Genomic DNA, 15,821 nt, shown 5'->3' on the forward strand with positions numbered 1-15,821 from the left:
TTATCTTAATGAATTGCTTTTAAAAAGTTACATGATTAGGAGTTCCCGTTGTGGCGCAGTGGTTAACGAATCTGACTAGGAACCATGAGGTTGCGGGTTCGATCCCTGCCCTTGCTCAGTGGGTTAACAATCCATCCAGCGTTGCCGTGAGCTGTGGTGTAGGTCGCAGACACGGCTCGGATCCTGCGTTGCTGTGGCTCTGGCGTAGGCCAGTGGCTACAGCTCCGATTAGACCCCTAGCCTGGGAACCTCCATATGCCGCAGGAGCGGCCCAAGAAATGGCAAAAAAAAAAAAAAAAAAAAAAAAAAGTTACATGATTAGTATTATATAGTATTAGTATTATATTTTCTCCTTATAGTTCAAATACACACAAAGTAAATGTGCATTGCACCTTCATGCATCTCCCAGATCTTTTCCATATATATATATATCTTTGTCTTTTTGCCATTTCTTGGGCCGCTCCCGCGGCATATGGAGGTTCCCAGGCTAGGGGTCTAATCAGAGCTGCAGCCACTGGCCTACACCACAGCCACAGCAACGCCAGATTGGAGCCATGTCTGTGACCTACACCATAGCTCACGGCAATGCCGGATCTTTAAGCCCCTGAGTGAGGCCAGGGATCAAACGTGCAACCTCATCGTTCCTAGTCAGATTCGTTAACCACTGATCCACGACGGGAACACTCGACATCTCCCCAAATCCTTATGTTGAAATGCTAACCTTCAATGTGATGTTAGAAGGTGGGGCCTTTGGGATAGGAGCTGTGGGGCCTTTGGGAGGTAAGTGGGTCACTGGTGTGGAGCCCTCATGAATAGGACTTATAAACACAGATGAGAGCTTGTTCCTGCTCTCTGCCCTCTGCCACATGAGAATACAATGAGGAGATGGCTGTCTATAAGCCAGGAAGATTTCACGAGACATTAGATCCGCCAGCACCCTGATCTTTGACTTCCCAGATTTTAGAACTGTGAGAAAAAAAAATTTTTGTTATTAAGCTACTCAGTCAGTCTATGGCAATTGTTATAGTAGCCCAAACTAAGCCAATGCAGAAATCTACAACTTGCTTGTTTACCTTAATTATAGACCATTCCATTCCAGTACGTAGAATTTACCTCATTCTTTCTAACTGCTGTGTACTATTGCACAGCATGGATGAACATGATTTTACCAGTCCCCCTTTCTTTTTTTTCTTTTTGGCCATGTCTGAGGCATGTGGAAGTTCCTGGGCCAGGGATCCAACCTGCATCACAGCAGTGACCCAAGCCACTGCAGTGACAACGTTGGATCCTTAACCTGCTGTGCCACAAGAGAACTGAACCAGTCCCCCCCCCCTTTTTTTTTTCTTTTTGCCAGAGATCAAATCTGACTTGCAGCTTCAACCACGCCACAGCTGCAGCAATGCCGGATCCTTAACCCAATGCACAAGGCCAGGGATTGAACCTGCACTGCTGCAGAGACCACGCTGGAATTTTCAACCTGCTGTGCCACAGCAGGAACTCCACCAGTCCTCTTCCTTAAATTAACTTCTTTTGAGTAAGTAATATTTGGATTTATAAATCCAAAATATATAAAAGAGTATATTCCTTCTACTCCTCTTCCTCAGTAAGTCAGCTGCATGGCTTGGAGGTAACCAAAGTTAGAAATTGGCTATATGCTCACCAACATAATAAAAATTTTTACCTTATTAAGTAAGTATATATTGGATTTGAATGCAGTGGCCAGGACAGCATCTCACAAACCACCATGTGGGTAGGTTAGGCCATGCATGGAAACCCCTTGGCTGGGCAGGGGTCAGGCGGGGAGATGGTGGAAACAGGAGGGTCCTGGAGGACTTGTTCTGGCCAGAACAAGTCTCAGCTACTTTCAGGGCTTTCGCTACAATCAGGGTTAAAACCAAATACACATATCACCTGAAAATTGCATTTTACAATCTCTGCTCCAGTGAAGACTGGGTCCTCACCCCACATTCCTTGAATTAAGCTTATTATAATCTAGAGAGTGTTGCTGGAAGGAGATAGCTCCACACTACTTATCAACCCTGTCTGTCTTGGACAGAAGTTCTCATCCCCTTCCTGGGCACATAAGAAGCCATGTCCCAATTTCCCTGACTTAAGCTGTGGTTAAGACAGCTGGGTCTGACCAACACAACATAGGAAGTAACAAACACAACTTCCAATGTTGGCCACCGTTTGTAGTGCTCTCCCTCTCAGGGAACCAGCTGGCTGAATGTTGAGGGTCCAGTGGAAGACTCTAAACAGACCCTAGAAGATGGTGGTGCCACAAGACAGAAGGAGCCAAAATCTCCAATTCTCTGGAGGAAAGAAACTAGGGACATACACACCAAATTTGGTGTGTGTGAGAACAATGAGCTTTTAAGTTAAACCAGACTATTTAGTTTATCTGGGGTTGCTACTTCAGCAAGCATTAATTATACCAAAATACATTAAAAAAATTGATCCTGACATGCTCCACATAATATATACAAGCAATTACCAATCCTCTACCAATTCATACTTTATCCAAGGTTGTCTCTAGTTTTCCCTATCACAATAATGCTACAATAAACATCCTAATAATGAAAGAGGTTTTTAGACATACTAAACCTTTAATAGTGTCTGAAAAGTAGCATGCACCTAGGAACCTGCTCCATCTCAGTCAGGCATTTCCCATTTTTTGCTCAATTCAGCTTCAGTTTATCAAGCTGGCATAGTGCCAGCCTGGGCAACCCTGAAGCTACTCTCTGGCTCAGAATCTGGCTTGATGCTAAGCCTCTACTTTCTGTACGTACACAGAAATTTATAATTAATTTATAGACTTCAGCTTTCTTTCATGAAAGGAGCCTATAAAGCATTATTAAAGCTGTAATTATCACTGAGGCATCATCATTAGTTTTGAAATCAGTCCCTTTTCTTCCACCCTACAGGTGCTAAAAGCAAAGCATAATACAGGCGAGTTGCTTAAAGGGAAAAGGGAAAGAAGAGGAAGCATGGATATACATTCCCTCTGGCTTTTCAGCCCTGTCACTGATTCTCAACCTCTGGGTTTCATACTGTAGTACGTGTTGTCTGTTTGTTTGGTATAGGACTTTTTTAAAAAAATTATAGTGGATTTATAATTTTGTGCCAATTTCTGCTGCACAGCAAAGTGACTCAGTTATACATATATATATTCTCTTTTTTTGCCATGCCCACAGCATGTGGAAGTTCTAGGGCCAGGAATAGAATCCGTGCTACAGCAGTGGTGCAAGCCACTGCAGTGACAATGGTGGATCCTTAATCCACTGCACAAGGGAACTCCTACATTCTATTTTAAAATATTATTTTCCAGGAGTTCCCGTTGTGACTCAGTGGTTAACGAATCTGACTAGGAACCATGAGGTTGCGGGTTCAATCCCTGGCCTTGCTCAGTGAGTTAAGGATCTGGTGTTGCCGTGAGCTGTGGTGTAGGTCGCAGACATGGCTCGGATCCTGCATTGCTGTGGCTCTGACACAGGCCAGTGGCTACAGCTCCGATTCGACCCCTAGCCTGGGAAACTCCATATGCCGAGGGAGCAGCCCTAGAAAAGGCAAAAAGACCAAAAAAAAAAAAATTTTTTTCCCATTATGTTCTATCCCAGGAGACTGGATATAGTTCCCTGTGCTATATAGGACCCTGTTGTTTATCTACTCTAAATGTAATAGTTTGCAAGTAGATGCTATCTACACCCACTCATGTCCTTTAGGCCTACTCTGAAGTTTGTTTTCGGAGAGTTCTAGTATGTGAGGAGGACTGCCTGTGTTTCTTGCTTGAGTATATTTTCTGACTTTAGGAGCATGCTTTCCTAGCACGAGCTGGGCGGAAGTGCAGGAGTATTACCTTGTTAAAGAGGGGAAAGGGTTGGTGGGCAAATACCTCTGCTTCCTTGCCTGTTAGTGGGGCAATTCTGAGGTGTGTTCCAGTTTCTGAAGTGGAACACAATCACTCCTCACGAATCTCCCCCTGGATGACTTTCCTTCCTTTCCTATATCACTTCTCCAGTCCTTCATAGTGCTTCTCAGGGTCATCTCCTAAACTATTTGCATCCAAATCCTCTTTTCAGAATCTAATTTTGGGAGGAACCCAAAAGAAAACAAAAGACTCCTTTCAAAATGTGAGGAAAAACAAGGACCCTCTCCTCAGGAAAATATGTCATACTTTAAGAGTTGATGAAATTTTGATTTTTTTTTTTCAGGGCTGCACGTGCAGCATATGAAAGTTTCCAGGCTAGGGGTTGAATTGGAGCTGCAGGCCTATTCTATAGCCACGGCAATACCAGATCTTTAACCCACTGAGCAAGGCCGGAATCAAACCAAATCCTCGTGGATACTAGTTGGGTTCATTCTCACTGAGCCACAACAGGAACTCCTGAAATTTTGATAATATCACCTTAGCCTATTTTTCCCTTCATCTCCTTAAAGATTACTGAGGGAGCCATATACAAGGACCAGCAGCCTAACAGGAATCCAAATAGCTTCAAAATAAAAGCTTCATTAATAGCTTCAAAAGTGCCTAAAATCCCTTTGCACTCTGTTTAGAATACTCTTTGCATGGCTGGCTACCTCTATTTTCTCAGTGAGTTTTTTCTAAACTCCCTAACTATTTAGTTTTCTATCACTATATACCAGCCTTTTAGTGCATGATGCTTTGTAACATAATTCCTTATCTATGTGTTTGCTTAGTTGTATACTATTTCTCTACTAGACTATACACTCCATGAAAACGGAACTAAATCACTGTTTACCACTGTACACCCAGTGTTTATGACAGTGCTCTCACATAGAAGATACTCTATAAGCTGAGAAAGAAACTGAGGTTGACCTTCTGGCCTCAAACAACCACCAATTCCTTGCTCACTAAAAATACGTGATCTTTGCAAATGATACAACCAAAGGGCTCAATATACAAAATATACAAACAACTCAACAACAAAAAACCCCCAAACAACCCAATCAAAAAATGGGCAGAAGACCTAAACAGACATTTCTCCAAAGAAGACATACAGATGGTCAGTAGGCACACGAAAAGATGCTCAACATTGCTAATTATTACAGAAATGAAAATCAAAACAAGGAGGTACCACTTCACACCAGTCAGAATGGCCATCATTAAAAAGTCTACAAATAGCAAATGTGGAGAGGATGTGGAGGAAAAAAAACATGTGATCTTAATGACTATCAGGCCACATAGAGAAAGCCTGGGAGACAGGGGAAATAAAATCACCAGATTTGCAGAGCAGGTTCTGACTCAACTAAACCATCAAGCTTTGTGAATGGAGGATGTACAAAAGACTCTATCAACAAATATATAATGGCTGTGACCACCAAGAATGTTGGTTAACTAACAAATTGAATTTTCATTTTTAGGTCAGTGTTATATACTACTCTGCACATAATTTTAAAGCAGTAAAAAGAAAAAATCCCACAAACCTTCTGAAGGCTGTCCATGGTCCACACAGGCCAATAAATCCAGGTTAAGAATCTCTAGTTTATGGATCTTTCTGAAACAGGAGGGAAGGAGGCAGGGCACAACCTTAAAGAGAATGACGCAGCCATTTATTATATGACAAAAACTGGCTAGAATCAATTAGCCCCAAGATGCTTCAACTTCCAGTAGAACTTGATCTTCTTTATACTGTCACTGTAATACATTAGCTAAGTCACAATGTCCACTGGGCCATGCCAGTTTCAAGGCTAATAATAAAAGCGCAAAAAGCGGGTGGTGACCCAAATCCTGAGAATCCCCACCCCTTTCTCCAAAACAGAAAGTTCTCCCATGTATTAGCCTATAAAATTACCCACACCGTAAAAACTAACCACCCCGTATTTCAAGGCTGCTTTCACCTGTTGAGATGGACGACATTCCATCTATGGAATGTTTATCTCTCTAAATCTACTTCTTACCTATTATTTCGTCTCTCAATGAATTCTTTCTGCAACAAGACATAAAGAACCTGAACTTCATAAAGTCTTGAGACCAGGTGTGGGATTTCAGTTAAAAGACAGTGGGTTGAGTCCTAGTCCATGGGTTCAGGTCCCAGTCTGAGTTCCAGCTGAGTAAAAGTCCCATTTCAGTTGTATGGTTTCACTTCTTCTGGTACAAACCTTGAGATTTCTTTTTTCTTTTTTTTTTTTTTGGTTTTTAGGGCCCCACCTGTGGCATATGGAAATTCCCAGGTTAGAGGATGAATCAGAGCTGTAGCTGCTGGCCTATGCCACAGACACAGCAACGCTGGATCGGAGCTGTGTCTTCGACCTACACCACAGCTCATGGCAACACCAGATCCTTAACCCACTGAGCAAAGCCTAACCCACATCCTCACGGATACTAGATGGGTTCATAACCCACTGAGCCACAAAGGGAACTCCAAAACCTTGAGATTTCTAATCTCTACCATCAGGTTTATCTCCTGACAGATCTGATCCCCATCTCTCTTCTCCCTGCCAAATGAAAGGCAAGAAACACATGGCAATAAAGGTGTCAGTAGTAACAGCTGAAACCAATCTTTACAGCAAGGCCTGTGCTATGCTTTCAGACATGGGAACAATAGCACCTTCGCCGTGACTGGATATTCTAGCCTCTCAAATTCCTCCTGTTGGCATCAATGTGAACTTTTCAGGGTCTCCTCTGTGAAACATTATCCAATGCCACCAACCAGGTGGAAACCTGCTAACAGCTTCGTTCTGCAGCTCCCAGTTGACTGCTTTGGTTTTGTGGTCAATGGATTTCCTGCACAAGGTTTCCAGTGCCTGGTAGGGTATGGTTCTTAATGACTAATACAGGTCTGAAAGATGTTCAACTCAGAGGGGTTCACAACCGAGCCTGACCCACATCGATACTCTCGTCTCCATTCTACCAAGCGCGTTCAATTTTCACCTCATTAATTTCCCCCAAAGACCTAAGTGTTCAACTTGAGAAAACTTAAGTTCAGTGAGGTCACACAAAAGTCAAGGCCCTTGAAATGACCTCAGATACCGTGGGCCAAACCTCACTCGTTTAGTATTTCCAGCCACATCAAGGGAAAAATGCCAACCTTCTGAGGTCCCAAGGTAAGGGCTCACTTGAGCTCCCGACCCAAAGCTTAGAGGGGACAGAACACCCTCCTGCCCCGTAAGGTTAGAGAAAATGCTATATCGCGCGCTGCAAAGAAAACTTCCGCCTAGAAAGTGTCGTCACTTTCGGTGAACTTCCGGCTCCACTCAGTCCCGTGGCCAAAGGCCTTTTATCCTATTTGGCAGTCGTCCACACTCCCAGGTTACCCCACCCAGCTGCTCCCTAGGGTTTCTCCACACCCTGCGGAGCCTTTTGCACGTCTTGAGGGTGTGACGGTTACGCCGCGACGTCACTCGGCGGAACCAGGCAAAGCAATCAAGGTACCAGAGATCGCCAAAGATCGGAGCCCTGTCGCCAAACCGCGCGCCGAGCGCCTGGAGGCAGGACTAATTTATGAGTGACGTCCACACACGCCTATTGCCTTTCTGATTCCTTCTCAAATAAGCCAATGAATGCGACGGCGGAGACGGCAACGTGCCCCAGCCGCCAGAAGTGGCTCCGCCCCCTCTACTCGACCGCCCTTTAGTTGCCATGCTTAGTGTGGCTAAAGCTTCTGGGCTATTTAAGGCTCTTCTCTGGCTTTCCGAGTTCCTTGCCGAACTCCTGCCAAAGCATTTCCTCCCTCCCCTTGTCAACTTCCTCCTCGAGCTCCAAGCGCTTTCGCTTTTTATCCAGCCACTCTTGATATGGCGCCTGGGGGCGTGGCCCATGGAGGCGTGCCCGGCGTGGTGACGTCAGCGCGCTGCGTGTCGGCAGGTGGAGGGAGAAGGGAAAGTTTGGCCCGTGCGTGGGGCTAGGGTGGAGGGCGGGACGGAGGGGCTGGGCCCAGGCGAAGCTAGTGTCGCTGCAGCAGCGGAGGCCGAGGCCAGGCGCTGGGCCGAGCCGGGGAGTGCCAGCCGCGGAGGAACAGGAGACGAGGTCTGCCGGCGTTTCGAGCCCACCGCCGCTTTGCCGCGCGGACACCCCCCGCCAGGCGCCGTCCGACCAGTGGCTGTTCCAGAGGCGGTTGGTGGGGGCGCGGCAGCAGCGGTTGGGGGTGGGGAGAGGCGCGGCTAGGAGACGGGAGAGGTCAGCGAGTTGGAGGGAGAACCGAGTGCGGTGCCGCCGTCATGTCCGAGGACTCCAGCGCCTTGCCCTGGTCCATCAACAAGGACGATTATGAGCTGCAGGAGGTGATTGGTAAGAGCTGTCGCCTTGGAGGGAGGAGGCGCTACGTTGGGCGGCGGGTGACACGCGGGAGCTTGGGGAGGGCAGGACCCTCAGATATTCTTGGGCACTCGAGCGGCCCGGGGCGAGGTAGGGCGCGTGGGTGAGGCTTTGCGTTTGTGCAGCGCGTGCGAGGCAGGGAGGCTACTTTGAGTGGCGCTCCTGTGCGGCGGGGCAGGGTGGGGTTTGAGGGGCTCCCAAGAGATTTGCGTACTGACTGATGTTTGAACCTGAGCGACAGGTGTGTTTGGGAGAGAAAAGTGCAGGTGTCGGAAAGGCCTTTACAAGGCGCTTCGAGAAGTGAGGTATTGCAGTTGGGACACGGCCCCCTATTTGGGGGGTGATGGGATAGAGTGCTTTTGTTCACTTCAGCATCCTTGTAAGAAGTGCCAGGCGTTGCTGGGATGGAGCCAGGGATCCTCTCCAGATGAAGCTGCAAGTACAGCACTGAGCTTTGTAGACAACTTGCGACTGCTTGAAATTGACTTTCTAGTTACAGAGGTAGACATTAGATAAGTAGGCAAATAAAAAGAATGACAGGTTTTGGCAAGTGCTAGGAAGGAAATAACCAAGAAGTTCTGATAGAGAATAACCTAGAGACCTAGTCGGGGCGATTTCAAGGAAGTTGTTTTTTCCGAGGCATTGACATGGAAGTTGAGCACTGAAGGATGACCGTCTTAAAGAGCCTAAGGAAGATTTTTCCTTCCTGAGGGATGAGGAAATGCAAAGGCCTTGAGGAGGGAAGGAGCTTGGTGTGTTTTAGGACCTGAACGAAGACTGGTAAGGATAGAAAAGTAAGGGAAGGGCCAGATCTTAGGGACCTTCTCAGCCAAGGTGAGGATTTTGGAATTTTATTTTAAGTGTTATTGAGCGCCTTCAAGGGGAACATGACATGATTTGATGGGTCTGGCTGTTTTGTGTGAAATGGGTTTGAAGGGGTCCTGGGAATACCAGTTGGCAGAAACCAAAACTTGCACAAACATGGATTGTAATTCTCTCTGAGAGGCACAGTGATTGAGGGAGCGTGGGGGCCAGGGATGAGGGGGTATTTGTTGGACAACAATAATCCAGTGATTTTAGAAATCAGAAGGGGGTGGGTTCAGCTAAACAGAAGCTCAATACAACTGATAGGAGCAGACCCCTGTGTGTTGGAGGAAGGAGATTGTCTACTTTGCTAGCTCAGCATCCTGTCCTAAAATTAGTTTTATAACAAAGAGTGGATGAAAACCCCTTAGCTGGTCTTGTGGGGTTTGAGTGTTTATTGCATTCTGCCTGTATTTAAAGAAACTTCGTCACATTTCTTTTTTTCACTTTACTTGCCTCTTGTTTCGAAACAAATCTGGGCTAAGTTTTATCTGAAAGACATCACAACTTTTTCCTTAAGCCACTTCATGGATCTGGTCCTTCCTGCTGGGTCTTTGATGTGTACTGGTTGGTTGTAAAAACAGCTAGCTAGATCCCTGTCTTGATTGACTGCTTCTGTTCCTTCAGTCAGTTTCATATTGGAGAAAGGGATTAAAAGGGAGATTCCAAAATGATTTCTAAAAAGTGAAGAAAGGGGGTCACTGTCATTTTAGAAAAGGAACTTTGCTTTTCTTTCCGATAAGGAGTACGTCTTTCTAGGGTGAAGAGTTGGGTTGTGGTTGTTTTTAATGTCTTTGCTGTTAAGGTGGCACAAGGCTCTAGAGCTTGAGAGACTTGTTAATTTGGTGTCTTCAGACCAAGAGGGTGTCTGTGAGTGGACAAAAGGGAGGCTTAGCCCTCTGGAATAGGGTTAATCTTCATCTCATTCTCGAAATGGTCTGTGTATAAAAAGTTAAGAATGCCAATGTGATTTGACCACCTTATTTTTTTTTAATTTTTTGAAATATAGTTGATTTATAATGTGTTAATTTCAGGTGTACAGTAAAATAATTCAGTTATACATATATCTGTGTTCTTTTTTTATATTCTCTTCCCTTGTAGGTTATTACAAGATACTGAGTATAGTTACCTGTGCTTAACCACCTTATTTTTAAAAACAACATTACTCTGAGGTATAATTTTACCCATTTTTAAGTATAAAATTCAGTGATTTTTAGTAAATTTATTGTGTTGTGCACCAATTAGCATTAACCAGTTTTAGAATATTTTCATCACCCCAATGAGATCCCTTGTGTCTGGTTGCAATTAATTAGTCCCTGTTCCCACCCCAAGATCCAGGCAACGGCAAATCTACTTTGTCTCCATAGATCTGCCTTTTCTGGACATTTCATATAAATGGGATCATATAATAAGTAGTCTTGGGAGTTCCCATCAAGGCTCAGTGGTTAATGAATCCGACTCGGAACCATGAGGTTGCAGGTTTGATCCCTGGCCTCGCTCAGTGGGTTGGGGATCTGGCATTGTGTGAGCTGTGGTGTAGGTTGCAGACATGGCTCAAATCTTGTGTTGCTGTGGCTGTGATGTAGGCCAGCAGCTACAGCTCTGATTTGACTCCTAACCTGGGAACCTCCATATGATGTGGGTGCAGCCCTAGAAAAGACAAAAAAAAAAGTAGTCTTTTGTGTTTGACTTTATTCATTTAGCATGATATTTTTTCATTTTAAAAAACAATTTATGTACCATAAAATCTACCTGTTTTAAGTGTACAGTACTATAGTTTTTTTAGTAAATTTACAGAGTTCAATCACCATCACAATCCAATTTTAGAACATTTTCATGGTTCCAGAAAGATGCCTCATGTCCATTTGCAGTCACTCCCTATTCCCAACTCCAGTTGCAGGCAACCACAAATTTTTTTTTTTAAAGAGCTGCTCCTGTTGCATATGGAAGTTCCCAGGCTAGGGGTCAAATCAGAGTTTCAGTTGCTGGCCTACACCACAGACACAGCAATGCAGGGATCCGAGCCATGTCTGCTACCAACACCACAGCTCATGGCAATGCTGGATCCTTAACCCACTGAGCAAGGCCAGGGATTGAACCCACATCCTCATGGATACTAGTCGGATTCATTTCTGCTGCACCATGGAAACTCCAACAAATAGTCTTTCAGTCTATAGACTTGTCTTTTATGGATGTTTCATATAAATATGATCATATAATATGTGATCTTTTGTGTTTGATTTCTTTTACTGTGTGAATTTTTTTGAGGTTCATCCATGTTGTATGTAGCCTGTATTAGTACATCATTCCTTTTTATTGGACACAACTTGATGGACATAGAGTTGCTTCCACTTCTTGCCTATTTGGAATAATGTTGCTGTGAGCATTTACATCGAATCTTCATGTTAACATGTTTCATCTTTCTTGAGTAGAATTGCTAGATCATATTTTAGATGTATGTTTTAACTTTTTAAAAAATGGACACACTTTCAAAGTGACTGTATCATTTTACATTCCCATCAGTGATGTATGAGGGTTTCTATTTCTCTACATCTTTGCCAGCATTTGTTATCTTTTTTTTTTTTTTTTGTCTTTTTGTCTTTTGAGGGCCACACCTGTGGTATATGGAGGTTCCCAACCTAGGGGTCCAATCGGAGCTGTAGCCGCCAGCCTGTACCACAACGCACAGCATCGCCGGATCCTTAACCCACTGAGCAAAGCCAGAGATCGAACCCGCAACCTCATGGTTCCTAGTCAGATTCGTTAACCACTGAGTCATGACGGGAACTCCTGATATCAAATATTTTTCCTAGTCTTTTCGTTTTCTCAGGTTTTTTTTTTTTTTTTTTTTTTTTTTTTAATTTTATGTCTGCACCTGAGGCATATGAAAGTTTCTGGGCCAGTTGGATTCCTAACCCACTGTGCCACAGTGGGAACTCCAAGGGTGTCTTTTTTTCTTTTCTTTCTTTTTTTTAGGGCCACACCTGTGGCATATAGAAGTTCCCAGGCTAGGGGCTGAATGGGAACTACTGCTGCTGGCCTGCACCACAGCCACAGCAACTCAGGATCTGAGCCATATCTGTAATCTATGCCACAGCTCTCGGTAATACTGAATCCTTAACCCACAGGGAGGCCAGGGATCAAACCCACATCCTCATGGATACCAGTTGATTCATTTCTGCCACACCACAACGGGAACTCCTCAAGGGTGTCTTTTAAAGCACAAAAGTTTTGAATATTGATAGAGATTAAGGTATCACTGTTTTCTTTTGATTCTGCTTTTTATCTTGTATCTAAGAAATCTTTACTAACCCAACATCACAAAGTTTTTTTTTTTTTTTTTTGTCTTTTTGCTATTTCTTGGGCCGCTCCCAACGGCATATGGAGGTTCCCAGGCTAGGGGTCTAATCGGAGCTGTCGCTGCCAGCCTACGCCAGAGCCACAGCAACTCAGGACCCTAGCCGTGTCTGCAACCTACACCACAGCTCACGGCAACGCCAGATCCTTAACCCACTGAGCAAGGCCAGGGGTTGAACTTGCAACCTCATGGTTCCTAGTCAGATTCGTTTCTGTTGTGCCACGACAGGAAGTCCTCCCACAAAGATTTTTTTTTCTTACATTTTCTTCTGTTATAGTTTTAGCTCTTACATTTAAGCCACTGATATATTTTGAGTTAATTTTTCTGTAATGTTTGAGGTAAAGTGAACCATCTTGTTTTACAAATAAAGACACTGAGACATAGAAGTGTAAAAATGAGTACAGTCAGAGCTAGTTACAGGCAGAGGTAGTCCTGGCATCCAACTCTCCTGTTGCCTAATCTAGGACCCTTGTTTCTGCATCTTCTTTTGATTGGTTTTGGGGAGTAGTTCAAAGATGGTGGTCATAGTCCAACTAAGGAAATAGCCTTAACAATGAAAAAAATCTGATAGGAGCAGATATTTTGCAGATAACCCTTTTAGATGTAATAGGATTTAATCTCTTTTGTGCATTCTATTTTGTTATTTTTAAAAAATGTTTTCTTGGAATTCCCATTGTGGCTCAGTGACAACAAACCCGACTAGTATCCAAGATGACGAGAATTCGCTCTCTGGCCGCTCTCAGTGGGTTAAGGACCTAGTGTTGCCATGAGCTGTGGTGTAGGTCGAAGACATGGCTGGGGTTTGGTGTTGCTGTGGCTGTGGTGTAGGTTGGCAGCTGCAGCTCCGATTGGACCCCTAGCCTGGAATCTTCCATGTGCCATGCGTGCTGCCCTAAAAAGACCAAAATAAATAAATAAATAAATAAAGTTTTCTTGCTCATTAATAAGTTCCTGAAAGTTCATAATGTACTTCTACTCCACTCGTCATGCACTCTGTCCAACCCCATCTTCCTAACAGGAAAAAAGTTTTCCCTTGAACTACAGCCTGGTACAAGTAGCAAGACTCAATAAAGTGGTGTATTGTTATTCCAGCTTTGCTTCCATGACAATGTTTGGAATACAGTATTTTGTAATAAGATTTAATTAGTTTTTAAAATGAATCTTTTAATTTCTTCAGATTACATTCTTTTTTTTCCAGGAAACAAATCATTGAAGTCTAGAAAAAAATGGTTTGGGGCATCTTTTGAATTTTCTATTTTCAAAGGATTGTATTTTAAGGAAATGGTATAATGGTGTCTTCTTTCTCATCAAAGCACATACATTTATTTGAACCATAATTTTTTTTCCACATGTGCTACTTAGAACTGTCTTTGTGGGGTTAATATATCACATTTTATTTTGTTCTTACTTTTTCTGGCAAAGTCCTACAGAGAAAAGAGAACTCTCTTCCTAGAACATAATAAAAGCATATGGATTGGGAATTCAGAGGACTTCCTTTTAAATAATTTTATCATCTTTTTTTTAATAATGGTTTCTATTTTTTCCATTGTAGCTGGCTTACAGTGTTTTGTCAATTTTCTACTGTACAGCAAGGTGACCCAGTCACACATACATGTGTACATTCTTTTTTCTGACATTATCATGCTCTATTGTAAATGAGTAGATATAGTTCCCAGTGCTATACAGCAGGATCTCATTGCTTATCCATTCCAAAAGCAATAGTTTGCATCTAATAACCCCAAATTCCTAGTCCATCCCACTCCCTCCTCTTCTCCCTTGGCAACCGTAAGTCTGTTCTCTAAGTCCATGAGTTTCTTTTCTTTGGAAAGGTTCATTTGTGCCCTATATCAGATGTAAGTGATATCATATGGTATTTGTCTTTCTCTTTCTGACTTACTTCACTTAGAATAAGAGTCTCTGGTTCCATCCATGTTGCTGCAAATGTCATTATTTTGTTCTTTTTTCTGGCTGAGTAGTATTCCATTGTGTATGTATATACACCACATCTTCTTAATCCAATCATCTGTTGATGGACATTTAGGTTGTTTCCATGTTTTGGCTATTGTAAATAGTGCAGCAATGAACATGTGGGAGCATGTGTCTTTTTCAAGGAAAGTTTTGTCTGGATATATGCCCAAGAGTGGGATTGCTGGGTCACATGGTAGTTCTATAGTTTTCTAAGGTACCTCCATACTGTTTTCCATAGTGGTTGTACCAATTTACATTCCTACCAACAGAGTTCCCTTTTCTCCACACCCTCTCCAGCATTTGTTATTTGTGTACTTATTAATGATGGCCGTTCTAACTGGTGTCAGTTGGTACCTCATAGTAGTTTTGATTTGCAGTTTTATCATCCTAATCATGCTTTGGCAAAAGTTGGATGTTATTTTTATTTTATTTTATTTTATTTATTTTTAGGGCCACACCTGTGGCATATGGACGTTCTCAAGCTAGGGGTCAAATCGGAGCTACAGCTGCCAGCCTACACCACAGCCACAGCAATGCCAGTTCTAAGCCACATCTGGGACCTACAATACAGCTCACGACAGTGCCAGATCCTTTAACTCACTGAGCGAGGCCAGGGATAGAACCTGCGTCCTCATGGATGCTAGTCAGATTCGTTTCCACTGAGCCATGACAGAACTCCTTGGCGTTCTTTAAATGTGCTTATTCGTAAAAGATGTAGTATTAGCCTCACTATTAATCATTCATCTTTTCAGTGTTTCTGAGCTCCTTTCATAACTCCAATTACTGTATTAGAATTTCTGACCAGGTGGTTACTGTGTTTGATGTGTGTTGAAGCAGTTGCAAGAGTATGTATGGGCTTTGGGATTAGACTGACCTGGATTCAAACCCTGGCTTTATCTCTTACTACCTGTTTGATCTTGGGCAGTTTATGTAACTGGGTTTTTTTTGGTTTGTTTGTTTGGGTTGGTTTTGTTTTTTGTTTTTTGTTTTTTGTTTTTGTCTTTTTAGGACCAAACCCCTAGCATATGGAAGTTCCCAGGCAAATCACAGGTACAGCTGCCAGCCTGTACCACAGCCACAGCAATGCAGGATCCGAGCCATGTCTTCTACCTACACCACAGATCACAGTAACACTAGATCCTTAACCCACTGAGTGATGCTAGGGATCAAACTTTGTCCTCCTGGATACTAGTTTGGTTTGTTACTGCTGAACCACAACGAGAACTCCTGTAACTGGTTTTGTGTGTGTGTGTCTTTGTGGGGTTTTTTTGACTGTGGCATGCGTAAATTCCTGAGCCAGGGATCAAAGTAGTGACCGGAGCTATAGCAGTGACAGTGTTGGATCCTTAACCCACT

General features: G+C 43.5%; 2 protein-coding genes across 2 annotated transcripts in view; one reads left to right on the forward strand and one right to left on the reverse strand.

Moving 5' to 3' along the window:
- ACAA1 (acetyl-CoA acyltransferase 1) overlaps nucleotides 1–7,432 on the reverse strand; it is a 55,295-nt gene extending 47,863 nt beyond the window's left edge. The window contains exons 1-3 of the mRNA XM_003132103.4: nucleotides 7,309–7,432; nucleotides 5,920–6,169; nucleotides 5,446–5,548 (exon numbers count right to left, since the gene is read on the reverse strand). The gene's annotated coding sequence lies outside the window, so the exon portion shown is untranslated. The remainder of the gene's footprint in view (nucleotides 1–5,445; nucleotides 5,549–5,919; nucleotides 6,170–7,308) is intronic.
- The window catches only part of OXSR1 (oxidative-stress responsive 1), a 96,119-nt gene continuing 88,430 nt past the window's right edge, over nucleotides 8,133–15,821 (forward strand). Inside the window, 1 exon segment of the mRNA NM_214342.1 lies at nucleotides 8,133–8,248. Coding sequence (NP_999507.1) covers nucleotides 8,179–8,248 — 70 coding nt within the window. The 5' untranslated portion in view covers nucleotides 8,133–8,178.

Source organism: Sus scrofa, chromosome 13 (assembly GCF_000003025.6).
Source record: "Sus scrofa isolate TJ Tabasco breed Duroc chromosome 13, Sscrofa11.1, whole genome shotgun sequence".
Classification (NCBI taxonomy): Eukaryota; Metazoa; Chordata; class Mammalia; order Artiodactyla; family Suidae; genus Sus; species Sus scrofa.